Below are 24,993 nucleotides of genomic sequence, written 5' to 3'. Positions count from 1 at the left end.
CAGCTGAGAGCACGTGGTGCTAGAGAAGGATCCTAAGCAGTAGGGATCGAGCTAAACAACTTATCACCACACAGATAGGAGATGGTAAGGATATATACTAAGTTCTGGACTAGTATTTGGCACCCGAGGGGGCTACTCTTTGAGGCATTCGAATATAGGTTTCGTTACAACTCTTATCTTAATGCGAATCCGAAGGTGGCTGATTCCTCATCAAGTCAGTTTCAATGTGTAAATGTATCCTTCTCTTTCTCGGTCTGCTATTCTCCTTGTTCTTCTCTTCGATTTCAGTTATTCTGTTTATAGGTATGGTATCTCGATCTATCTTTCTTTCCTCGTGCTCTGCTTCGAGTTGCCTTTCTATGAGGGTATCCATCCCAGTTTCTCTTAGGACCGACAGGTTGGCACTTCCCAGATCATATAGCCGATACGTTTGGTGATATAGTGGAGGAAGCACGAATTGTAGAAGTGGATATTAGTAGTGTTGATCAAACCGTGTGGCTGTCAAATAAATATGGTGAGTTTAGTTTGAAGGATACATACGAGGCAATTCGACCTCGCACCCCAATCCTAGAGTGGACGGAACTGATATGGTTTCCCGGTTGTATTCCACGTCATAGCTTTATTTCTTGGCAGGCAATGCTTAGACGACTAAAAGCGAAGGACAAACTGTTGGCATGGGGTAAGGGTTACTCTCTATGTGTCTACTGCAACGAAGAGCAAGAACCAGACTACCACTTGCTATTTGGGTGTCCATTTACACAAGAAACCTGGGAGGCACTAATATCTTCCCTTGGCTACAGATATAAGACTGCCGAGACCTGGGAGGACAAAATAAATTGGTGCCTTCAACACTCTAAGGGTAAGTCTATTGGAGCCAAGCTGGGCCGTTTGGTGGTGAATGCCTACATTTATCACATTTGGTGCGATCGCAACAAACGGAATTTCGAAAGAGCTCCAACACCGGCAACAAGGATCTTAAGTATCATCAAGGAGGAAGTTAAAATTAGGCTAGCTTCCTGTTCAAAACGTGTAGAAGACACGATTGAAAACAGATGTACTATTGAACGGTGGAATTTACCGATTCCACTGGCTCACAAGTCCCACCAAGCATGTTGGTGGAGCAGGCCGGGTCCAGGGAAGTTTATACTTAATACGGATGGAGCTCTAGATGAGGAGAGTGCCGGTTACAGGGCAATTGTTTGAAATTCGGATTGGGAGGCGATAAAGGCAGTCACAGTGAAGGTAGAGAAGCAGACTATTTTCATACATGAACTTCAAGGAGTCGAATTGGGCCTACAACTGACCTCTGATTTAGGGATCAGTAACATCATTCTTCTATCACCAGGGATCTTTTTGAGAAAGCAACTCCAAAGGTGCCGTGGAAGGCACGTGGTGTATGGGTGCGAGTAAAGCGACTAAGAGACCACTTCGACAGTTGTGTAGTGAAACACATATATCGTGAAGCGAATCAAACCGTTGATCTCTTATCGAAAATGAAACTAGGAAATGGAGAGACGTTTTTGGATGTCAGAAATTTACCAGAAGGGTTGAAACACATAATTAGTATGGACACGAGAGGGACCGTGCGATTAAGGAAAGGGTAGGGCTGAAATTATTTGTAATTATCTTTTGCTTTTTTGTTTGATTTAGGCGTATTTCTTGTAACGTTTTGGGTTTTACCCCGCTTATCAATATAAAAAAAAAAAAATGCTGATACCAGCAACATTTTCTTGTTTTGTCAAGAGGAGCAGCCCATCCTCACCAAAAAAAGGAGGGGCAGCCTTGGAAAACAAGGTGAATGTCAAGCCTATATAGATAGATAGTTGGGGCCTCAAGAATATATTGTCAACCCATAATGGGACGGGGAATTTAGTTGCATGAGAATCCCATTTTGCCCTAATTACTAAAAGATGTACTACTATAACACATCTTCTTCCCTCAATTCACAACAACCATCAAACTGATCCTTATCCTTACTTTTATTCTGCCGAAGCAGCAACAGCTGAAACAAATACAATGATGGATCCAACTCCTGCCCAAAACAACTTATACCAAGGTAATAGAAGTTTGATTTCTTCATTATACTATAATTAGCATATTATCGTCAACACTTGCTTGACCTAATGATTTAAAGTGTTGACATAATCTCGAGAAGTCCCTCAAGGTCCTCGTATCAAGGTAATAGAAATTTGGGCCATAGTTATATGGATTTTAGGTGATAGTTTAGTTGAGTTCACTGGACGGTCCAGATTAGATTCAAATAGAGTTGACGTTTTGATTAATAGAATTCTGGAGGGACCTTATTTTAAAAAATAAAAGTTATGTTTCCTATTTTTCTACCACTCTAGCAGAGAATAGAATTTTGGACTCCAATATAGAAATTACAAAGAGAAGGAATTTCAATTCATTAGGAATCATGAGAGATTACCAAATAAATCCCACTCTTTCCTATAAAAAGGTTTAGTATTCTTATAAACATTGTTTTAATAGGAAGAAGACATTCTCAACAAATTTCTCTCTCACACTCTCTAATCCATGGAGAAGAGTTTAGTAGTACTACCAGTAGCAGAAAAGGGAAAGAGGACATTACGTCGTAGGCCACCACGTCCTATGGCCGCACCTTGGCTCGTCTTTGATGTTGGAAACAACGACAACGATCAAAATTTCGTCAATCTATGTGATCCCCACAACAGAGTTTACAAGAAGTCTATACCTGAGTTGGGTAGTGGAAGTTCTTTTTGGCAATATAACTCTCATCAAGGATGGTTCATTGTACTTTGTGAGTGCCCAAATTATATTTACTCAAATTGGTGGAAATTTGGTGATTGTTTTTTATGGAATCCAGAGTCTCTCGAAACAGTTGAGCTACCCAATATGCTTCAATGGGTCCAAAAACCCGACTTTGACGGAGTTTATGGGTTTGTATTATCCTCACCTCCAACTAATTCTGATTCCATGGTTTATTTCATCGTAAGAAATACTACTAATCTTATGTTTTGCCGGCCTGGAAAAGACAAACAATGGAGAACCCAAAAGCTCCCTATTGACTATGACACGGTTTTTGGTTTTATACCTCCATCTATGGTTTGTATTGATGGTAAGTTACACATTCCTTACTACTTTCACAACAAGTATGGTCACATGGTTGTGGAGAAAACACTTGATCTTGAAGATGATGGTGGTGATGAAAGTCTATCTGTATTGTCGTTTAACGTAAGCATTAAAATCGAAGGTTTAGCATTAGGATCACTAAGTTTGGTTTATGAAAAGAGACTCTATATAGGATCTAGTAAAGAAATATTTATGGTTATTCAATATCTTCAAGTATCTAAGTTACGTAAGATTGTTGACATTAAAGTCTTTAAGATGAATTTTTCTCTGATGGAGTGGGAAGAAGTTGATGATTTGGGTGATCATGTACTGTTTTTGGGTCGACAGACTTCAGCTTCTTTATCGTGTACAAAGTTGGGTCTTAAAAAGGGTTGTATCTATTACACTGCATATCCCCATAATATCTTGTACAAATTTGATCCAGAATGGCAAAGAATTTCAGTTTCTTTATCATGCTTGAATCTAACGACGCCATATTATTATCCGTATTGGATGTCAATGCCTTCAAATTTCAGGTAATTTTGACCAGTAACACATATTAGGACGTATAAATGGCTTTGGGTTTACAGTTATATACATTGTTTAAGAAGTGATATATTTGTTAAATTTTGATGAGTTAAACTTATATTGTTTGATTTATTTGATCATAGATGACTATCGGCCATTCTTGAAGAACAACATGAATTTCCTAATATAGTTTTGTTTGATATTAAACTCGTTATATACTTCATGTTACATTATTGAGTAATTTCGATTGCTCTTTTTTGCTTTATTATATCTGTCTAATAGTTAATAATGGTTGCACTTAAATTTTGTAGGATCGATGAGGGAAGTATAGAGGCAAATATGTTAGGCAACTATAAGGATGAAGATTTGATTATAAGAACCGAGGTTGAAGAAACCAGCATAATACAGACTGGAGCTTGGGCTACTCTTAATGAAAATGTCATAGGCTTAATTGCCAGTTATCTCGATGCAGCAGATTACTTGCGTTTCCGTTCAATTTGTAAAGAAAGCCGATTGGCAATCCCTGAAGTGAAGTCGAGAATTTTTTGTGGAGGTATCTTACATGCCACTTTACCTCCATGGCTTTTCTCTAGGAAAAGAGATACCATCTATAACTTTGTAGATCCGACGTTTAATAACCAAAGGTATCTTATCAACCTTTCTGAGTTTTTGTTGGATTTCACGATACATTTTTCAAAGGGTGGTTGGTTAATAATGTCTAGAGGACATAAATCTTTGTTCTTCTTTAATCCTTTCTCAAGGGCTATAATCCAACTTCCAGACTTACCAATTCAACCTTATGAGATGGTTGCTGGAATATCATTCTCGTACTTACCTACCTCTTCTGACTGTAAAGTTTTTGCCTTAACAAAAAAATGCCCATGGTTCACAACTACTGTTTCTCTCTTCATTATTTCACGAGGTGATGCTGCTTGGGACCATCAAATCGTTCCTCATACTGTGTTAGGCATGGAATTCTGGCTAACGTCTAGTAATCCAATTTTCTGCAATGAGAGCTTGTATTACCTAGATCCTAAAGGAACTATAGGAGTTTTTTCTCCCGTAAACTTTAGTTGGAAAGTACTTGCCAAGTCCCAGATACCATGCAATTCAATTTATCAGTGTTACTTGGTGGAGTGTGATGAAAAGCTTCTATCTGTATTTGTTGGTTATTCTGGAAAGTGGATTCGAGTTTTCAGCTTGGATTGGGAAGAGAAACTCTGGGTTGAAGTTAAAAGTTTACAGAAGAATATGCTATTTATCAGCAGTACCTCGTGTTTGTCAGTAATTGCTCCGAATACTTCTATGGGGAACAGGATATATTTGTCCAGTTTTCACGAGGAAAAGATAATATTTTTCTCCCTCGACACAGGTATGTATCACTCTGTTGGGGGTCAACATTCCGCTAAGGATTTGATCAACTCCGAAGAACAATTATATTGCAGTTGGATTGAACCTATTTGGTCGAAGAACACAGTTCAAGAGCTCAACTGGCTTGATAAATTAGATGAACATGGAGTTGAAAATGGTGACACTGATGTTGAAGCTTGAATATCAAGTACCCCATCTTGAGTTCTGTCAGAAGCACTGGACTTGATTGGTAACATTGATTTACTCTTATCAGATTCTCTCACTTTGATGAATAAATGAATGAATGGATGAAAGAGCCAAATAATACGATTCATCGTCGATTTTTGGAATGGCATAAGAGGTTTAATATTGCGATTGGAACTGCTCAGAGTAAGGATAACTTACTACTTTTTTTAAAAAATTTGACCTCAACTCGTAGGCGATCGTTCTTTTTTGTTTCTTTCTTATGTAACGGTTCCACGCTGAAGCAGTGAAGTTAGTTGGTTCTGTTTATATATGAATCAGATTTACATACCTAGATATATTTCTTCCTTACTTTTTTTGGTATATTCTTGAACCCGGCAATCTTGATATAAATTTATAGTCATTGTTAAACCTGGCACATTCTAGTAGCATTTGGTTTGTGGGGGATTTCCTTAGTTTTTTCTAATTCTTTAATGTTCTAAGCTCTAGTATGAGAAGACACTGACATATGTAAATAAGAAAAAAGAGTAAGAAAAACTGTGGTCCGCACACGGGTTCCCCCTACCGACTTGAGCGAAAAGAGAGAGAGAGAGAGAGAGAGAGAGAGAGAGAGAGAGAGAGAGAGAGAGAGAGAAATGTGAGATGAATGGAAGAACTATTCTGCACAGGGAACTGCCCTGTGGTACTACTTGTAGCTAGTTCAGCTGTTGGAGGAACTGGCATGTTAGGGTTTGATTTAGCTAGAATTAAACTTTCACAACAAGTAGTAGTATGTGCTTTAAAGTAGTACATTTATGCCAGTTCATACACTTTCATATTTGTAGACCCATGTTCATATTCAAACCTTCTGTATGAATCTAAAGTCAACTAAACTATCTGTTTTTTTATCTTTTTTTAAAGAAAAGAGCAGAAACTATTTTTTTTTCGAGTTTGAGACTTCACCTCATCATGTATTAACTTCCAATCTTTCAACAAAAAAAATGTATTAAGTTCCAACACTTCTGTAGAAAATCATCTAATATTTATTAGGACATAGAGCTTTATCAGTGCCCCCCCTGCCTTTTACACTTCTTGAATTTCTTCTTCCTCGAGCATTTGATTTTCTGGTCAAAATATGTATTTCCACAAAATGTTATCTTAGGTTAACAATAATCGTAATTGCGCCCTTATAAGTTGGATTTTTCTCTTCTTTGGTTATACAAAGATATCATGACATAAGGTTTGTCTACTAGTCTATTTGCTATCTCTGATAGATCATGATGTCCAAGACTATGATCTTTCAATCTAATAATAGTATTTGATGAGTGGATGATCTAGTTGACCCAGACTTACTGTTCCACAAATATAAATTTAAGAGGTAAAATAAGCATGATAGTTGTGTGGCTTCGTAATTTAATACCTCGATTTGGATTTAGTCGTAAAACAAAAGAAGAAAAATAATGAAGAAACTTAGTATAAAATAATACATTCTAATATTGCAAGATCCATTCCAAGATTTGGAATAAAAGAAAAGAATTAGATATTTGAAGGCATGCGTTAATGCGTGAGATATGCGCAACATTATATCATTTTTTTTTTAATATCGACATATATTAATGAATTAAACAAAAGAGTTGTGGACTTCTATTTTCACATGTCCCGTGAAGCACGATACATTATTTTGTAAGCGTACATCTTGCTTTACACAAAACTCATACAAGTCTCTCAAGTCAACTAACAAAACTCCAATGTTCACATCGAATGACGCGAATAGTACTAAAACTTGATAAGTTAATGAAACAACATTTATAATTAACTTTACCTATCAACATTAATCTCAAAACCACAACCCTAATTCCCATCCACTAATGCGAGTTAGAGTGGTCAATACATTTTCCTACTCATGCCTGGGTGGCTATGCCACCGACCCCAATAATTAAATAGACACTAAACAAAAGAAATATTGTGTTCACTAATCTTTCTTGAAGAAATAAAAATAAGTGAACTCTTTTTCCAATCAAGCAATCTAGGGCTAGTGGGCGACAATTTAGTAGGTAGATAATAACGACTCACTTCCATGTCTTATTAACAATGGTGAACAACTTGACTCAATCTATTATGAGTAAATAATTTCAATATATGTATCATGTGATTTATATTTATGTTTTAATAATTTATCTAACAATAAATAAAATGTATCACCCCACAAATCAATATTATTGTATATAGTGGATTTTGTCTACTTTATATATCTGTTTTGTATTCTTCTTTATCGACTACTATATCGTAAATGTAAAATAATTTTTTCCTCCTGAAATGCTAATTGCATAACAAAGTTTTAGTGTGAGTTATCTCCTTCTATTGTGTAATTTTTTATTTGTTAGTTCATTAGTCAATAGAAAAACATCTTATTTTGCTCTCCTTATTTACATTTTAGTCTATTATGTTTCTGTTTTTTCACTTTTCACTTCATTTTTTTTTTTTTTTTAATTACTACGAAAACCCTCCTTTAGTTTAGTGAAGGTGAGTACTTTTTTTTGGGTAAAAAGATTTTATTTTTAAATAAAAATTTAGATACACTGTCTCTCAATCTTCTTCCAATTTTTTTTTTTAAATTTCTCTCTCTATAGGGATCTCTAGGTCTTCAATAAAAAAATTAATTCTGTTTTGGCTTCTAATTAGTGATCAACTACTATTTTGAACCTTAATTGTGTCTCGCAGTTCATTTTAGCCTCCACTTTTTGTCAAAGTCACCACTTCTTCTCTTGTAACCTTTTTTGTAAATAGTTTTTTGGTTATTTTTAAAATTCTTTTTATCTTTCTTTCTTATATGTTCCACCTAATCTCTCATTTTTTTTCTCCACCTAATTTCATCCACTTCATCACTCCTCCACGACATCTTATATTCCCATTTGCACAATCGTCGATTAAGGTCGTCGATCAACACCCCTTGTCAGAGATATTTAAAACTGGAACAACAAATTATTTATAGAAATATCACAAGGTAAAAATTGATAGGTTTGACAAAAATTTGAAGCCAAACAAACAGTCGCAAATAAATATTTAAAACTTTTTTTTTTAAAAACTTGAACAACAAATTATTTATAGAAATATCACAAGGTAAAAATTGATAGGTTTGACAAAGATTGGAAGCCAAACAAACAGTCGCAAATAAATAGGGGCCAAGACGGAAATCCTGACACAATTGAAGGTTAAAACAAAATAAACTCTAAAAGAGATCAAAATAGTTCCAAATATGTTTGTTAAGAACAAAGATCTATTCGTAAAGAAGAGAGGTTTGTTTGTGAAGAGTAGATCACTAACAAATTTGAACGGATTCTTTAAACAAAAAATTTTTTTACAAAGAAAAAAAGATTATAAAGTGTTTGTTTGACTAACGAGACGATGCATCAAAACTCCCAATAACTTATTTGGTATTGTACGGAGTATTTGAAATTAAATAAGGAAAGAAATATCATTCGGGTAATATTTCCAAAGGAATTGCAAATAGATTCGCAGGTCTACCGATATTTGACGGTTCTAGAAATTGAAATAAAGAAGTCCTTTCTGTCATTCCCTCTAATATAGGGGGCCACACAGAGAAGTAGTCATAACATCAGGGGCTAATTGGAAAATGACCCTTAAAATTGTAGTAGTAGTTTTTTTTTTTTTTTTTGTTGAAAAGAAATTGTAGTAGTAGTTAGATCATTAAAAGTAGTGTTCATAGAAATCATCAAATTTGAAAAAAGTACAATTAGAATTTGTCACCAAACTCTCTCTCTCTCTCTCTCTCTCTCTCTTCTTATAAATACACAACCTCCTCCAACTATGAAAATTTTCCTTCTTCCCATCTTCTCTTTAACCCTTCCGACTTTCGAGGAGTCATCTCGACCCATTCATTCATCAAACAAGGTTTAGAGAGAAGAAACTTGTCCCCTGCCATTTCAGCTCCTCAAGGTTAAGAAAATTTTCATCCCCTCCACTCAGTGATTCTTTCTTAATCTCTTAGTAATTTTTACTAATATGTAGTAGTATTTGATTTCTCTTCTGGATAAGCTCTTAATTTTTACTAATATGTAGTTGTTGACTTGTGGGTCATTTTAAATTGGATATAAATTCCTTTTTATAGATTTAAAGGCAATCTTGTTTTGGAGATTATATTTGCTAATTTTTATTGTTCTATATATAGTTTAATTCTGAGTTTCATGTTTATCTCTATCTTTTTAGGTTTCTAATTTTGTCAACTTTGATTTGTTTTACACAAGAGAAACATTCCCTTCTTCAATAATTTCGTTTCCTTTCTGGGTTTTCCTTGTTCTTGCTTTTGCTTCCAATATCTAGGGATAAGAGGAACAAAAGTTTATTAGACAAGGGTTCTGAAAGAGACAGGGAGAGGGTTCTCTTTCTCTCTATCCTATACATAAAGAGTGAGAGATAGAGAGTAAAGAAATGGGTCTGAGGAAGGTGGGATCTCGATCGGAGCTAGGTATTCGGAAGGTAGATTCACGTGCTTCGCTATCGGAATTGGATGATTCTGACCTATCTAAGCTTCTGGACAAGCCACCAAGACCATTGAACATCGAAAGAAAGAGTTCCTTCGAGGAAAAATCGGTAACTGAGATAACAACTGGCCTAACTCGAGGTTTGGGTAGCACAGATAACTTAGGTGGTTCACCTGGGGGAAAATCATTCTTAGGATCATTCGGAACTCCTCGTTCTTCTGCTTATAATTCGTTTGAGCCCCATCCTATGTTTGCCGAAGCTTGGGAAGCTCTAAGGAATTCTATTGTTCTCTTCAATGGTCAACCGGTTGGGACTATTGCTGCCAGTGACTCGTCCGAGGAAGCACTCAATTACGATCAGGTAATTGATTTTTTCGATTACTCCCACTTTGAGTTTCAGAGATACGTGATGAATGAATTGAAATAATTTCTTAACTCAATTTTGTTGTGGTATAGGTTTTCGTACGAGATTTTGTGCCCAGTGCACTCGCTTTTTTAATGAATGGCGAACCGGAGATAGTAAAGAATTTTCTCTTGAAAACTCTGTACTTACAAGGATGGGAGAAAAGGGTAGATAGATTCAAGCTTGGTGATGGTGTAATGCCTGCAAGTTTTAAGGTTCTTCATAAGCCAAATCGAAAAACTGATACTTTAGTTGCAGATTTTGGTGAGTATGCTATTGGGCGAGTTGCTCCGGTTGACTCTGGACTTTGGTGGATCATTTTGCTTCGAGCATATACTAAGTCCACCGGAGATTCAACTTTGGCGGAAACACCTGAATGTCAAAAGGGTATGAGACTTATACTAACTCTATGTCTGTCTGAAGGATTTGATACGTTCCCGACTTTGCTATGTGCCGATGGATGCTGTATGGTTGATAGACAAATGGTAATAGTTTAATCTTATACATAACTCTCCATCTTCAAACACATCGAGTTTTCCTTAATCTAGTTTCTTATCTATCTGAAAATTTATTTACAGGGTATATATGGGTATCCTATTGAAATTCAAGCACTTTTCTTTATGGTATTGAGGTGTGCTTTGGTGTTGCTTAAACATGACACAGAAGGAAAAGAATTCGTCGACAGAATATTGAAGAGATTACACGCATTGAGTTATCATATGAGGAGTTATTATTGGATCGATTTTGAGCAACTCAATAATATATATCGTTACAAAACCGAGGAGTACTCTCACACTGCAGTTAACAAGTTTAATGTTATGCCGGATTCAATCCCGGAATGGATTCTTGATTTTATGCCTAACCAAGGAGGTTACTTTGTCGGAAATGTTAGTCCGGCTAGGATGGACTTTCGATGGTTTGCTTTAGCTAACTGTGTTGCCATTCTATCTTGTATGGCTACTCCTGAGCAATCCACGGCTATCATGGATCTTATTGAGTCAAGATGGGAAGAACTTATTGGAGAAATGCCTCTGAAAATATGTTACCCGACAATCGAAAACCATGAATGGCGAATCGTGACAGGTTGTGATCCAAAGAATACTAGATGGAGTTACCATAACGGAGGCTCTTGGCCAGGTTAGTTCATCTTTTAACTTTCCTTCGTAGCTCTGCTTTTAGGATGCAGCCTACACGTTTCTAAAAGGCCGTGCTGGGCTCAACACGGCCTGTTGGCTTGATCATATAATCTGAAATTATCTAATTCTTGTTACAGTTCTGTTGTGGTTTTTAACGGCGGCATGCATCAAGACAGGAAGGCCACAAATTGCAAGACGGGCAATTGATCTTATTGAAAGTCGTTTGTCGAAGGACAGCTGGCCAGAATACTATGACGGAAAGGTAGGGAGGTATATTGGAAAACAAGCAAGGAAATATCAAACATGGTCGATCGCTGGATATCTGGTGTCGAAGATGTTGCTAGAAGATCCATCACATTTGGGTATGATCTCTTTGGAAGAAGATAAGACCATTAAGCCTTTGATGAAAAGATCAACTTCTTGGTCTGGCTAATAAACCAGTTCATAAAATTGAAAGTAATAGTAGCAAAAATATATTTTTATTTATCAGAACTGTTGTTTGATGATTTGATCTTTTTTGAGTGCTAATTTGTACTCTTTTCCAGGGTTTTCTCATTTGATGTAATAGATTTTCATTTTGATGTTTGTGTTCTGCTTCTTTTTTCCATAGTTATAGTTTAAACTTCGCATCTATATCAAGACGGTAGTAGGAAACTATAAAAACATTCTTCGATTCGATGTACCTAGCAGTTTGCTGACCCACATAGAAAAACTTTAAAAGATTCAGGAACATAAAGAGGACTAAACAGTGTGACTGATCTAGAGAATTTCGTAAAACTCAAGATTTTCAGAATCGTAGTTCTTGACTATATACGATCACATTCTTGACCAAACCAGATACAGAAACACGTTGCAAGTACCAAGAGTCGCACTACAAGATAGCTATGCTTGATAATTGCATTCTATTGTAGCTCAAATAAATGACATTCTCAACATAAATTGTATTTATTCAGACAGATCAACTTCCAAGAAAGCAACAAAAACTGAACTTGAAGTAGAAACAAGATTAAGTCCCATTTGCAACACAATTTGCCAATGGGAAGTAACTGTAAGAAACTCAAAAAGGTTTAGCTAATAGTGTTTAGAGATCTTCACAATGCAGATATCTGAAAAAACATAAAGCATTTCTTATTGCGGTTCGTGAGATAGTCAAGACAGAACTCTCTGGTCAACCAGAAGCAGTCTTCTTTTGTTGGAAAATGACAGCATAAATTGGGACACCAACGCCAATGCTGAAGGCAGTAAACACTCCAAGACTCATCTTCAATGCCTGATACTTCATCCTGTCCAAGTTATACATGTGTTTGGCATGAAGGTAGTAGGGCTCATCATGCCCATGTCCTCCCATTCTTTTAACTCCAGTTGAGTGGAACCCTCGGCTAACTGCCATTAGTAAAAAAAAGGTATTGCCTACGGTGAGCATATTTTTCTAGAAACCAAGCAAGTATAAGCAACATATAAGAAACTGAGGCAATCAACTATAAGAGGCATGTGCAAGCAACTGCCATAATGTAGTTAAACCAGTAAAGCAGAAAGGTATAATTGGCTTTCACCATACTATTTTACAAGACAAGAAGACACCCATCACGCAGGACCTCCATCATTGGTCTCGTGATCACGAGGAAGTATATTTTATATGATCAGTTCGTACCATTGACATTTTATGACCCCATATATCATTTGAACGCGGCTTTTTAACAAAAAAGACATTCAGTCAAACTGGAAAGAAAATGCTTTAGTAGTCATGAGTATGACCTTGACAAGGATGTTTCTTCTTTTACTTCTATATTTAGTTAACATTGGGGTGAAGGCAGGAAGACTAGGATGACCTTATAGAATCGGCAAAACAAATTGAGTGGCTTAGTGCTAGAAGAAAGCTTTGGAAGTTCCATTTTATCCTCTCAGACGGGGGTATTTGGTAATGAGAATTATTAGTTTACAAGAGTGAAAATAAGGTGACGTATGCCTCATAGATAAGGGATCTATATAACATCCCCTTCAACATGTTTCCTCATAATAACTCCTCTAAATCAAAACCCTAGAAAAACATTCCCTTGTATCAATTTGCATAACAAATGCGCTTAATGCGACCTCATTTTCCCACAAGCCAAAGCAGTTATAGGGCTAAGTTGGACAGAAATGCGACCCAATATTCAGAGTTGGTCCCAGACTGGTAGGATAAGTGCGACAAGCTAATATTTTTTGTCATAGACTAATATGCCCATTATGCAACAATCCTATAACTCCCATAAGAGATAAAATATGCATATGATACCAAACTTAATTTAACTCGTTTGTGTTCGAGCATGGGTTACTTCTTCGCATATGACACTAAAAGAACACATAGATCAGATTTCATTTGCATATTATTCTACACCCACTTTCATAATTTAAGATTTCATCACTCTATCAAGAAGGTGCTTCCTCACAAACTGGAATTTCTCATGATTACCCAAAGTTCTTCCTAACATTTATTCATCCAAAGAAAAGGATTTATCGTCCGTCCTGAATCTACTGATGATAGGGTTTCATATTGCAAAATTTCTAAGAAAACGATTTGGATGCAATAATCCTACCAGTAGTATACCAGATAAAAATTCAAGCAAATGAATCCATTCTAAAAGAATCATGAAGAAACGAGAAACCAACACAGATGTTTCTGTGATTAGGGTAATCCCGATTTAAAGAGTGTATGAATCGATCTTGAAACATTGGAAAGTATAAAAAATTGATTAGGGTATTTTAGAGAGAGAAACTGACCTGATTTTGATAAAACTGCTTCAGAAGAAGTCAACAATTTCACGCCGGATCTCAGTCCACTGTTCAAAGCCATTGATGCTCTTCTCTTTCTTCTCTCTCTATCTAGAACTTGGTCGACGAAACAATGCTACTGTATGTGCCCTAATTTCAATTTACAGTGACCCAAATGGTACTGAATTACTTATTCGGTGTAACCCGTTGTATATTTTAAAAGTTACTGACTCTCCCAGATTGATGGATCAACTTCTCTAGATTGATGGATCACTTTTAAAGGCGCCTCCTAAATGTGTTAATAGCGCCTTTTTTTCTCACTCTCCCAGATTGATGGATCAACTTCTCTAGATTGATGGACCAATTTTTCTCTCTTGCTCTCTCTCTCTCTCTCTCTCTCTCTCTCTCTCAGCCACACATAGAAAGAGAGAGAGAGAGAGAGAGAGAGAGAGAGAGAAGGAAAAAATCCTCTGTTTTTCTTTCATCTTTCCCTGGACAAGAGTAATAACCATTAATGGCTTCTACAACTATAACAACTCCTGGGCCAGCCTTCAAACTCCTACATAATAACAAGCTCCTAAGGGTTAGTAGTAGTTTAGTGGGAACCCAATTACTTCCTAGAACAAGTAGAAGATCTTTTAGCAGCAGAATAAACCAGCAAATTCTTCGCCATGGCAGCGGCAGCGGTGGTGGTTTTAGTGTTCGTATTTACGCCTCATCGGACAGAGAAGCCTCGACGAATTCTACCCAGCAGCAGCAGCAGCCAGGGAGCATTCCACAACCAGGAGTAGATACAAGAATCCATTGGGACAATCCTGACGATGGTTGGCTTGGAGTTCCCACCACCAATTCACAATCACCAACAGGGACTGAGGAAGACCAAGATCAAGAAATAGGCCAACAACAACAACAACAACAACAACAACAACAACAACAACAGAGTTTCCTAGGCCAAGAGTTCCCTGATTTGCTCAATAGTGTTTCTAATGATTCTCATTATCAGTGAGTCCCCCATTTCTTTCTTTAAAGCTCCTTACTAATCAGAGTTTGACTTAGAAACTGATGTTGGTTTTTATTTACAAAGTTCTTTTTTTTTTTACTGTGCCAGGTTTTTAGGAATATCAGCAGAAGCAGACTTAGAAGAGATAAAAGCAGCTTATCGAAGATTGTCGAAGGAATATCATCCAGACACAACAATCCTTCCATTAAGAGCTGCATCAGAAAAATTCATGAAACTTAAAGAAGTATACGACGTATTAAGCAATGAAGAAACTCGTCGTTTCTACGACTGGACATTAGCTCAAGAAGCTGCGAGTCTTCAAGCTGAAAAGATGAAGATGAAATTAGAAGATCCTTATGAACAAGAGGTGAGAAATTGGGAATCAGTACCAGATATGGTTGATAGACTTGGTGGAAGGAATATGAAGTTGAGTGATCAAGCTATGTCTGCTCTTACCATTGATGCTGCAATATTAATCTTCTCTATTTGTTGTATAATTTATGTAGTTTTCATTAAGGAACCGTATTGATTTAATAGTTGTCATTGAACAATGTGGGACTAATTGTACTTATAAGGTTAGGGCTCTATATTCTTGCCATAAGCTATATTGTATAGAAAATAACAACTTTGATTTTTGTTCATACCTAAATTTGTTTCATTTGTGGTTCTTGTAAGTACATTTTATGTCAGATTTTGCACATAGTTTTTCGCATGATTTGCACATAGAATTCAGACAAAAAAAATATTGACATGTCTTTTTAACCAAGACCAATACAGAAGTGATATTATCTATGTGGTATCGAAAGCATCAAAACTCGGACAGAGTATAATTACTATATGAAGATTACTGCTTAATTATATTTTGAGAAAATTGTTCTACAGAAATGAATGGGTTTCTGTCCCATTCATGCTACATAGAAATATGCAACAATTGTTTACCTTTCATGAATTTATAGGTTTATCTTTTTGGATTATTTGTAATTCTAACTACAAAAATGAATGCATAAGGGTTGCAATCTCCTTCTAGATGAGATGAAATTATCCAACAGCAGAAAGCTCATTGTGATCTTCTTTACCAGCTACAACTCTTGATTCCGAAGCTTTCGAGCCTTCATAAGAAACCAGAAGTTTCAATTGTGTCGTTGAATACTATTTTAAAATGATTTTGATCGAGGACCTAAATAAATGTCAAATATCTGTATCTTTAAGTATATTTCTCTCTCCGTCTTCTTACTGCTATACTCCTTCAGCCTAGAATTTCAACTTTTCTCCAGGATAAAACTTGTCGGCCTTGCCTCCCTGTTGTTTGTTCTGTCTTGAACTTTCATTTGAGCCCTTCTTGCTAATACGAATAGACGGAATACCTGCTTCACTGACCTTCTCTCCACCACTTTTCTTTCTATGAGATAACAAAAGGAAAGAGGGATTCAATTTTACATAAATAAGCAAAGAACTAGTAATACCTTAGAAGCAAGGGGCAGAACCACAAGTATACTAACTTGGGATCTAGCTCAGGCAAGCGTACTAAAGGAGAAGGGCCTAATAAGTTCAACTTTTCTCGGTTTATACTAATGAACCTATACAAAATCACTTCGCACTCTAGAAATTCTTGGTTCTGCTCGTCTAAAAGGGAATGATGATGAGAGACTTACCTGAGTTGAAATAACAAGAAGACACCAATCAGTGTTACTCCCCCGGCAACTGATTTCAGAAGTACCTTTGTCCGCCGCTTACTCTTTGATGCTTCAATGTTTCTATCCACTTCTCCAATGTTTTCTTTGTCCTATAATGATTCAAGAGTGTGATTTATTTTAAACAGAGAATAGACAAAAGGATATTCTCCTTAATATTCTAACTAATTCTCTAATCAAAGAAAGAACAAGTAGGAGTACTTGGCAATTCACCTTGTTTTTATCTGTACACGCTAGATGACCCGTTTGCAAGTTGTTCTTATCACTGTTATCGTTCCCAACATGTTCTGAAGAAGAGGAAATTTCACACAACTTATCATGGCTAGTAACATCAGACCCCGTCTCCACAATCTCCAGCTCGCAAATATCGGAGGTATCATTGAGATGTGATATCCCTTCACCCGAATTTGAGCTTCCAACTATACTATTTATAAGTGTTACACTTTCGTCTTTGCCAACATGAAGGTGTTCTTGGAGTCTCGATTGGTCTTTCCCTGATAATGAGCTCATTATGTTGTTACATGAAAAAGCTTTGCCTTCACCTCCAGAGCTATTGGCTGATGAAGTTCCCACAAGACTAGAGGACAATTCTGCAATTTCAGATTCAATGGAGCAGATATCGAGTTCACACGTGATTTCTTTGTTGTTACTTGAAGAATCTCTTGAGAGAGTTGAACTGTTTAAGTTCTCCATCGTTTTCACATCTCGACCAATTGACAGGGTGCAAATCACATTCACACCATCTTCTATAACGAAATTACTATTATCTTCTGAAACTTCTTTACGAGAGTGAGAAACAGTATCATCAGACATTGCCTCTAGAGGCAGAAGGACGCCATTATTTTCATCCACTATTATGGCATCTGAGGGTTTGTGGTTCTCGTTCCATTTATTCTGAATATGAAAAGAACCATCAGATTGTCCAGGCAATATCTCGGTTTTATCCAGATACATGTTTCTCAAAACACCAATGCTCTTTAACCCGACACCACAGTTGGATATTGCATCAGATTTGTCGGCATCACAATCATTCACAGATTTGGCATCCACATAAACAGTATCTGGATGCTGAAGCTGTAGAAATTGGACATTGAGATCGTTATCCTCATCAGATTGATCGTCATAATCTATTGTGCCTACTTTACCAGAGATTGAGTTCAGGCTGCCAGTAGATGATACTTCATCATCTTCAATTTCCTCAGAAGAACTCCTCATAAGCTCATATCTTGAACCATGAAATTTTGTCTCAGAAAATAAATTAAACATCGTGTTTCCCTCTGCGTGAGTCGCAAAATTTGAAATACCTGACCCACATCCAACGTAATTTTGTTCTGATATAAACTCTTCCATAATTTCTCCCGTAAAAGCAGCATTACTGCCTTCGTCTCCCGAAAGGCTAAGGCCCGCGTCACCATTAAGAGAGGAACATTTCATTTGTAATGAGCTTACCGGTTTGTAAGGGCTTTCAACGTTTTCTTTGTCTTGAACATCTAACATAATTGTGCTATGAGTCGGAATACCATTTTCACCAACCAAATTTCCTCCGAGCGAAGTTTCGATACTGGGACCTAATAATGATGCATCACGGAGTGAAGTGTTTGAAGCTGGGCTATCAAATTCAAATACATTATAACTACTCTCTGCGTCATCTGACTCTTCAGAATATGAATCATTCTGAGTACCAAAATCAGCACCCCAGTTTTTCTACAATGGAAAATTGAAGAATTGGAGTAAAACAAGTGTGGTTCAGTTTTGTTAAAGAGAAATTACATAACTACGGACCACCTCAAGTATAACCGGGTATGAAAGTTATTACTGAATATAATCCTGTCGAAAAACTAAAGTCTGTGATATTTGAATTAATGATTTTATTAAGCATACCTGTGTGTGTTTTGGTTTCTGTTCCAAGCTTGGACCACAAACAGCCGCACTAAAAAATTTACTCTGTGATTTCTCCAAGCTTCTGCGTAAGCCTCCAACCAAATTCGTTGGCATGACTAATGTATACGTAACAACATCAAAATCCGGAACCTACCAAAAGAATAAAAACATTCCCACTCCCATTAGCTTAGCTAACAACTCTGTTTCTAGATAACATTATTTATGATCCCATTTCTTACATTTAAACCTTTGGACCTGGCTTTCTTTGAGAGAGAACGAATGCACATACAAACTCTGCGACTGTCTTTCTTCTCAACAACATCTGATGGGGAGAAGAGGTCGATACTTTTCAAACCCAAGATTTGGCAGATCTGTGGACATGGGAAAGAAAGAACAATTAGAACCAGATTTTTTCAGTTGATTGACAAGTTCACACACGATAGAGAGTACAATTCTGCATGTGACTCTATGACAATGCAAGGATACTCCTTTCAGTATTATTTTCATGTTGGTACAGAATACAGATACTCGTATCAGATTCTCGGACACTTTTCAAACTGTCACTTCAATGGGTAAAATGTGAGATTTAGTATGTATATCTTGGCTATACTTGCAAAAAGTCACATTAAGGCCAATAAAGAAAGGGTAAATTTAATGTTTGTATTATATAACAACTTTTGATTCGAAAATAATAATAATTGTTAAGGTGTAGGACAACTATGACAGTGAAATATATGTTTACTTCGCCTCCACATATTGGGAATTTTTAGGTTGCATATCTTACCCTATACAGGTTGTCTGTACAGATACATGTACATGTTCCATGTTACTTAAAATACTGGTAAGCTACATATATAGGGAGTTTCATGCCCTATCACATATAATGTTCTTGAAATTCAGAGTTATAAAACAAGGTGATGTTGACCTACAGTATTCATCTTATATATCGAATGGGCAGAAAACAAGGAGTAGAAAACATATAGTAGAGCACTAGAGCTTACCTTCAAAAAGGAGTCCACATTAGAATAAGGCATGTATCTCGTACTTCTCTTACCAAATGCGGCCTTTTCACATATATATGCTTTTGAGTTTCTGAGCTCCATACATTTTGTCAAAAGCATTTTCCAAACTACCTTCGATATTTGAAACCTATTTAAAAAATTAAGAAACAGAAATAAGAAGAGAATAATTGAAATCAAAACAAGTTCAACTAAGTCAGAAATGAAGAGAGTAGTACTGACTTCTGAAAAAAGGAAATTGTAGACATAAGCGAGCTAGATGACATATGCTGTATCACATTTTTACTACAGGAAGAACTGTATAACAAGTCGGGAAGAGAAGAAAAGACTCATATTTGTAGGAAAAAGAAGTTTACCTACAATACATGCACTATATTGTTCTTAAATTTTAACTTTGTCCTTGTAAATATATACCGAAGTTTGCTTTACTTGGTAAAACATCGTATAAATAATATGCTGATGTTGCAACTATATCAACAAGATGTTCAGACTGTTTGCCCGGTAGCCCATAAAAGAAACACCCAAAAAAAACTATGCTAAACCTTGCTCTTATGTATCATTCATGTTTAAAACTTAAACGAATATGAAAGAAAATGTAAAGCACGTACAATAGTTTCCCATCTGCAAGCAAATCAGCAATAACCATATCCTCATCCAATCTCGTATGCAGGACTTCCCCAAGCCATATTCTTGTTTGAGTCTGCATGTTGAATACCAAATTCGATCATACAGTTAAAATGCAGCCAAAGGAGCAGTAAATAACTACATATAGGTTCTCGCAATCTTTTATAGGACTCCTCGTCAGATAGTTAATTTTCAAAGTGGGAATTCTTATTTGTCTTTCGACCAGCCAGACGACCTCACTTTCTAATTTAAATAACTTTAGAGTATAGCCAACTGCATTCATTAGCTATGTTACGTTTTAGTCAAATGAGAGCCATCGACAACTAGCAGATGGACATCCCTTATTGGTTTGTGATCCTATGGAAAGAAGTTTACTTCGGTAGTTATTCAACTCTAAAATGTACATGTGGCAGCCATTGGTTGGAGCAATGAGAAAGGGAAAATAATTCTTCTTTCCTTTTTCTAACTTCTAATTTTCAAAATCACTTCTATTTTATTTTTAGTATACAGAAAATAACTGAATGGCCGCCTTCTCCCCCAAATGTTTAGTGGTTGTAATGGACTTCCAAAAAGGTGCGCTACGGAACAAGGAGCTCATCACCAATATGGCAGCACCTAAACGCAGTTCTAAATAATGAACAACCAAACGTGCACACACTAGTTATGAGACTTTGAAACGTCTCATTTAATTCTAACCAGCACGTCTAAGATGATGAGGTGCAACTCATGAAGTACCTATTTCTGAAGAAACATCTAGAAACCACATTTAAGACAACATCTTATACGCATCACTAAAATGTCGGCAAATGAGTAAGTAGATATCTACTTTGGTGGGCTGAAATCTGAGTGTTCACCTGTATTGGTGGTTGTAGTGAACCTTCAAACAGTTACTTCGTGGATAAAGGAGGTCATCTCCAATAGAACAAGGATACCATGAAAATTCAACTCACAAGCGATGACCATTAGAGTCGCCTATTTTGACTAAAGAATGCTACTCAGCACCTAAGGGCTACTTGCCTATGGGGTCAGCATCTCAGGATGAATGCAATCCAAGGAGTGCTCTTAAATATGCATCCACAAGATGTTTTCAGTTCACTAGTTAGAACTAAGGTACATAAAGTAAGTGATTTTGTTCATCCCCTTGCAACTGCATGTGCACCTTCGGTTCTTCTGATTGCTTGATCGTCTCACATATCCACTCCCTTTTACTCCAATTATCATACCATCATTTACGCCATTGAAAGAAGCCGCAATGTGCACCAAGGGCACATAGAATTGGACTTCATAATGTGGGTACCTATTCTTGTAGTCTGGATAGCCGACTACATTTCTTATTGCATTACTAAACCAACAAGTTTTCAACTTTCTGAAAGGAAAAAACTAAAAGTACATGAACTAAAACATGGTCTTCTTGAGGATAATCAAGAAGACCCTTGCTGTTTGGTCAACCAAATAAAAGGTCTGAATTGAAAAAAATCCCAAATTCCAACTCTTCAATTCCCATCACTCTGTTGGAAAAATTTGAAAACTTTTCAACCAAGAAAACATTTTTCCCCAAATTAGTCACTACCCGTTCAACATTAGCTAATGCTGGATAACCCAATAACCATATCATCCCAACCCCTCAACTTAACTGAAAAAACAAGGACAAAACCCTAGTTCTATCAATCCAATAAAGACCATTAAACCAAGAATACACGAAATCAGATACATTTAATCATAATCAACCAAATGAAAAGTAATTTAACAATTTACCTGCAAGAATACATCATCAAGTTCCCGAAAGTTGGTTTCAGCTAAAGCAGAAGGCGAAATAGAATCTATGGAGATTCTACGAATTTCAGGAGAATCAGAAGTTCCACCCATCTCTCTCTCTCTCTCTTTAATTAGTAACCCAATTACAGTGAGACCCACTCACAAGGATTCAAAACTTTTTAGATCTCTTACTAAAAAAGTGAAGAATTAAACAAATGGGAAATTCGAAAAAACTTTCAGTGGTGAACTTTTTGCCTCTCTCTCTCTCTCTCTCTAGAACTTCTTCTTCTTCACAATCAAGAAGGTTTCTTTCTCTCTCTACTTTGTAAAAGAGAAGGAAAGAAAGCTTCAAGTGGGGACGTTGAAACTTTTACTTATCCTTCTTTTTGTTTCTATCTGATTTCTTCTTCTCCGTTACCTTTTCTCTTGTTTACTAGTCTAATTTTGTCTTTAGTTTGACTTTACTACTATTTAACCTCTAAATTACCAAATTATCCCCAAACTTATGAGCTACTAACTCAAAATTTTACCCCACTTTTTATGCCCTTTTGTCTCTATGGGCTATGGCTAACTCTTCTCCTTCTCTTCTCACTCTCTCTCCAAAAACTCCTTCTCTAATTCTTGATAATATTCTATTTAAAAGAAAAAAAAATTGAAAAGAAAAAAAATTTTGAAAAGGTTTTGGGATGGTGCTTTGGAGCACGATTAGAAATTTTGTTGACATAGACTGACGTTGACTGTGTTGATCGTTGATAACATAAACTAATCAGATAACTTTGTTTCTTCTTATTCTAATTTTTTCTGAGAAGATCGATTGAAAATGAAGATAGTATAAAATGAGTGGCTTGGAAATTTCATTTTGTGTGTGGTTATTTATACTTGATGTTGGGTTCAATTTGGGTAATTGAAATCTATTTGATTTCATATTGAAAATCTTTTGAAATAGATTTAGGGTTAATTTGGATTTTGGATATATAAATGAAAATAGTTTAGATTTGAAATTTATTTAGTTAAATATTTGGATTTTGGATATATAAATGAAAATAGTGTAGAACAAAGTTGGATTTGATTTTGTATATAACTTATATTGATTTAGATAGAGCTATTAATAAAAACAGATTGATTTCATATAAATTTAAGAGAAATGACATTTCTATTTCCTGCTATAACCCTCTCTATAGATTTTGATATTTATCATCTAGGTTAAAGGTCTTAACAAAAAAAAAAAAAAAATCTAGGTTAAAGGAGACTTGAGTTACATACAAGATCTTTACTCACTATAAATCTGTCCAACTTTCTTCCCCTTTCCTCTCATTTCTACCTCTCATTCTCTCTGTCTCCACTCCCCATACCTACTGTTCTTTCTCTAATTTAGATGTCTAAGAATGGTGGTTGATTTTCTTTTTCCTTTTTCACTTTGTCTACACTTACAAATTATTCAAATATCCAAATTATTCAATTTCTTTTTCTTTCTTCAACTTGGACAAAATTGACCAGTATTAGCCATTATGAGTGGTTAAGCGTTTGATGAACCTTACAAAAAATCAAATAAAACTAAAGAAATGTACTATTTGATATCAACTTAACCTAAAGAAATTTTTAACAAAAAAAAAAACTCTTAATCTTGTGATCATCCCGTCTCAAGCCCAAATAAGTGAGTATAGATGACCTAGACAATAAATTTTAGTAATTATACCCTCTTATCCAATGTGGGACTAATTTCACAGGGCCTTTTACGTGTGTCATTCTTTGAACCTAACACGTGTTTTTTTCTTTTTAAAGGTCGTGAAATACATGTAGCTTTTAAACCAATTACTTGTCTGTCTAGTTCTATTACCATGATAAATTTGTGGTTGTTCGGTTAAAAATCGATTGGCAATGAGTAAAAGGACCTAGACATTATATTCTAAGTTTTTTTTTTTGATGAAATTAATAGTGAAATCTATCTTACAAGTAGAAATTTAAGAAACAGAAGATTCACTTTATGAGAATAATAGTCCCATACAACCACAACATGCTCAAGGGACAAATGCTTTAGAAGATGAAGTTCGAATTAACGTTGATGGTGCTTTCAAATATGGTGAAGGAGCTTCGGCTGCAGTTATTAGAAACTTTGAAGGGGCATTCATGGCAGCTGAGACAGATTATTATATGGCAAGTAGTGCTCTTGAATCAGAAGCAAAAGCGGTCTTAATTGGACTGCGACTTGCTAAAAGATTACTAATGAAGAAAGTTATCATAGAAGGAGACTCAAAGACAGTCATACAAGCATGTGAAACTGAAGCTAATCATGTACCTTGGAAAATTCGAAACATAATCAGTGATATCAGGAATGAAACAAGATACATGGATAAAGTGAAGTTCTATCACATTTCAAGAGATCACAATAGTGTTGCAAATTCTTTAGCAAAAGAAACTTTAGCTAATCAAGTTAGTGGTGAGTGGGGAATAGATGAACCACCACATTATATTGTAAGAGCTCTGAACTTAGAGATGATTACTAATGTAACAACTAATGAAACATTTGCTATTAATGAAAGCCTAAGTTCATAAAAAAAAAAAAGTAGAAATTTTGTGTCAGAGATATTCAATTCTTCTAAATATTTTTCTCAAGTGATTTTTTCACTTATTCCTCCATCTATCCATCTTACTTTTTTTGGAGTTTTATTTTTTCAAAGAATCTTTTTTTTTTGTTGAATTTTTTTTTTTAAAGAATCTAGAAATAGATGTTCAACAAAAAAAAAGAATCTAGAAATAGATGGAGGGGGAGGAGTCGGTCGACAGTTACATTTGGGAATTTTGGCTAGAGTTTATGTAAGGGAGGATTAAATTTGCTATGAAACAAGCACATCATCATGGATGTTTTGTATTCTTTTTACATGATCAACTTTTACCCCCTTACATAACTGTCTTAAGTTAATTTTGTTCAACTCACCCACCTAATTTCACTGTATTGTTTCAGGTTAGCCCCTAACCTAATAAATTGTTATTTTCATTCCTTGTTCTTAGTTACCTCCCACGTAAAACCTTTTTTAAGAGACTATTGTGGGAGAAGTAATGGTGGTGGACTGGTGGTGCCG

General features: G+C 35.8%; 5 protein-coding genes across 9 annotated transcripts; 3 read left to right on the top strand and 2 right to left on the bottom strand.

The window, feature by feature from the left end:
• The first annotated feature begins 1,749 nt into the window (after window positions 1-1,749).
• Window positions 1,750-5,506, top strand: LOC147534508 (uncharacterized). The gene is made up of 3 exons (XM_086649407.1): window positions 1,750-2,056; window positions 2,491-3,626; window positions 3,930-5,506. Exons 2-3 carry the CDS (start codon window positions 2,536-2,538, stop codon window positions 5,167-5,169), a joined length of 2,331 nt encoding a protein of 776 aa, XP_086505533.1. The 5' UTR covers window positions 1,750-2,056; window positions 2,491-2,535; the 3' UTR covers window positions 5,170-5,506.
• Window positions 5,507-8,577: 3,071 nt separating this feature from the next.
• On the top strand, window positions 8,578-11,777 carry LOC147534507 (putative alkaline/neutral invertase D). Of its 4 annotated transcripts, XM_086645693.1 has the most exons (6): window positions 8,578-8,806; window positions 8,849-9,182; window positions 9,232-10,014; window positions 10,110-10,541; window positions 10,635-11,193; window positions 11,330-11,777. In XM_086645693.1, exons 3-6 carry the CDS (start codon window positions 9,601-9,603, stop codon window positions 11,623-11,625), a joined length of 1,701 nt encoding a protein of 566 aa, XP_086501819.1. In that variant the 5' UTR covers window positions 8,578-8,806; window positions 8,849-9,182; window positions 9,232-9,600; the 3' UTR covers window positions 11,626-11,777. The 4 variants fall into 4 exon arrangements, with proteins under 4 accessions (XP_086501819.1, XP_086501820.1, XP_086501821.1 ...); XM_086645694.1 differs by lacking the exon at window positions 8,578-8,806 and having other exon boundaries at window positions 8,862-9,108; window positions 9,379-10,014; XM_086645695.1 differs by lacking the exon at window positions 8,578-8,806 and having other exon boundaries at window positions 8,863-9,108; window positions 9,493-10,014.
• A 300-nt stretch (window positions 11,778-12,077) lies between these two features.
• LOC147534506 (uncharacterized) lies at window positions 12,078-14,112 on the bottom strand. The gene is made up of 2 exons (XM_086645700.1): window positions 13,953-14,112; window positions 12,078-12,575 (listed from the first exon to the last, which is right to left on the bottom strand). Exons 1-2 carry the CDS (start codon window positions 14,023-14,025, stop codon window positions 12,361-12,363), a joined length of 288 nt encoding a protein of 95 aa, XP_086501826.1. The 5' UTR covers window positions 14,026-14,112; the 3' UTR covers window positions 12,078-12,360.
• A 162-nt stretch (window positions 14,113-14,274) lies between these two features.
• Window positions 14,275-15,584, top strand: NDHT (Chaperone DnaJ-domain superfamily protein). Of its 2 annotated transcripts, XM_086645699.1 has the most exons (3): window positions 14,388-14,852; window positions 14,883-14,945; window positions 15,052-15,584. In XM_086645699.1, the coding sequence occupies exons 1-3, from the start codon at window positions 14,458-14,460 to the stop codon at window positions 15,470-15,472; spliced, it is 879 nt and encodes a 292-aa protein (XP_086501825.1). In that variant the 5' UTR covers window positions 14,388-14,457; the 3' UTR covers window positions 15,473-15,584. The 2 variants fall into 2 exon arrangements, with proteins under 2 accessions (XP_086501823.1, XP_086501825.1); XM_086645697.1 differs by having other exon boundaries at window positions 14,275-14,945.
• Window positions 15,585-15,773: 189 nt separating this feature from the next.
• Window positions 15,774-22,784, bottom strand: LOC147534504 (uncharacterized). The gene is made up of 8 exons (XM_086645692.1): window positions 21,914-22,784; window positions 20,143-20,234; window positions 19,517-19,664; window positions 18,755-18,886; window positions 18,516-18,665; window positions 16,848-18,338; window positions 16,596-16,726; window positions 15,774-16,342 (listed from the first exon to the last, which is right to left on the bottom strand). Exons 1-8 carry the CDS (start codon window positions 22,022-22,024, stop codon window positions 16,195-16,197), a joined length of 2,403 nt encoding a protein of 800 aa, XP_086501818.1. The 5' UTR covers window positions 22,025-22,784; the 3' UTR covers window positions 15,774-16,194.
• Between the last annotated feature and the right edge of the window lie 2,209 nt (window positions 22,785-24,993).

Source organism: Eschscholzia californica, unplaced genomic scaffold (assembly GCF_041429995.1).
Source record: "Eschscholzia californica isolate CP2 unplaced genomic scaffold, dmEscCali1.0.p SCAF_6, whole genome shotgun sequence".
NCBI classification, from domain to species: domain Eukaryota; kingdom Viridiplantae; phylum Streptophyta; class Magnoliopsida; order Ranunculales; family Papaveraceae; genus Eschscholzia; species Eschscholzia californica.
The sequence above is the reverse complement of the archived record's forward strand: the minus strand, read 5'-3'. Positions and strand labels throughout refer to the sequence as shown.

What these genes read in the sequence shown, in the direction of transcription:
- LOC147534508 (XM_086649407.1), top strand. Translation starts at nt 2,536, where the DNA reads ATGGAGAAGAGTTTAGTAGTACTACCAGTAGCAGAAAAGGGAAAGAGG. An exon ending in TCAATGCCTTCAAATTTCAG is followed by an intron (nt 3,627 to 3,929) that starts GTAATTTTGACC and finishes TAAATTTTGTAG; the next exon opens with GATCGATGAGGGAAGTATAG.
- LOC147534507 (XM_086645693.1), top strand. Translation starts at nt 9,601, where the DNA reads ATGGGTCTGAGGAAGGTGGGATCTCGATCGGAGCTAGGTATTCGGAAG. An exon ending in GTATGGTTGATAGACAAATG is followed by an intron (nt 10,542 to 10,634) that starts GTAATAGTTTAA and finishes ATTTATTTACAG; the next exon opens with GGTATATATGGGTATCCTAT. An exon ending in TAACGGAGGCTCTTGGCCAG is followed by an intron (nt 11,194 to 11,329) that starts GTTAGTTCATCT and finishes TTCTTGTTACAG; the next exon opens with TTCTGTTGTGGTTTTTAACG.
- LOC147534506 (XM_086645700.1), bottom strand. Translation starts at nt 14,025, where the DNA reads ATGGCTTTGAACAGTGGACTGAGATCCGGCGTGAAATTGTTGACTTCT. An exon ending in AGCAGTTTTATCAAAATCAG is followed by an intron (nt 12,576 to 13,952) that starts GTCAGTTTCTCT and finishes TACTAATGGCAG; the next exon opens with TTAGCCGAGGGTTCCACTCA.
- NDHT (XM_086645697.1), top strand. Translation starts at nt 14,458, where the DNA reads ATGGCTTCTACAACTATAACAACTCCTGGGCCAGCCTTCAAACTCCTA. An exon ending in TCTAATGATTCTCATTATCA is followed by an intron (nt 14,946 to 15,051) that starts GTGAGTCCCCCA and finishes TTACTGTGCCAG; the next exon opens with GTTTTTAGGAATATCAGCAG.
- LOC147534504 (XM_086645692.1), bottom strand. Translation starts at nt 22,024, where the DNA reads ATGGGTGGAACTTCTGATTCTCCTGAAATTCGTAGAATCTCCATAGAT. An exon ending in AGAAACCAAAACACACACAG is followed by an intron (nt 18,339 to 18,515) that starts GTATGCTTAATA and finishes TTTCCATTGTAG; the next exon opens with AAAAACTGGGGTGCTGATTT. An exon ending in CGTGTACAGATAAAAACAAG is followed by an intron (nt 16,727 to 16,847) that starts GTGAATTGCCAA and finishes GAATCATTATAG; the next exon opens with GACAAAGAAAACATTGGAGA.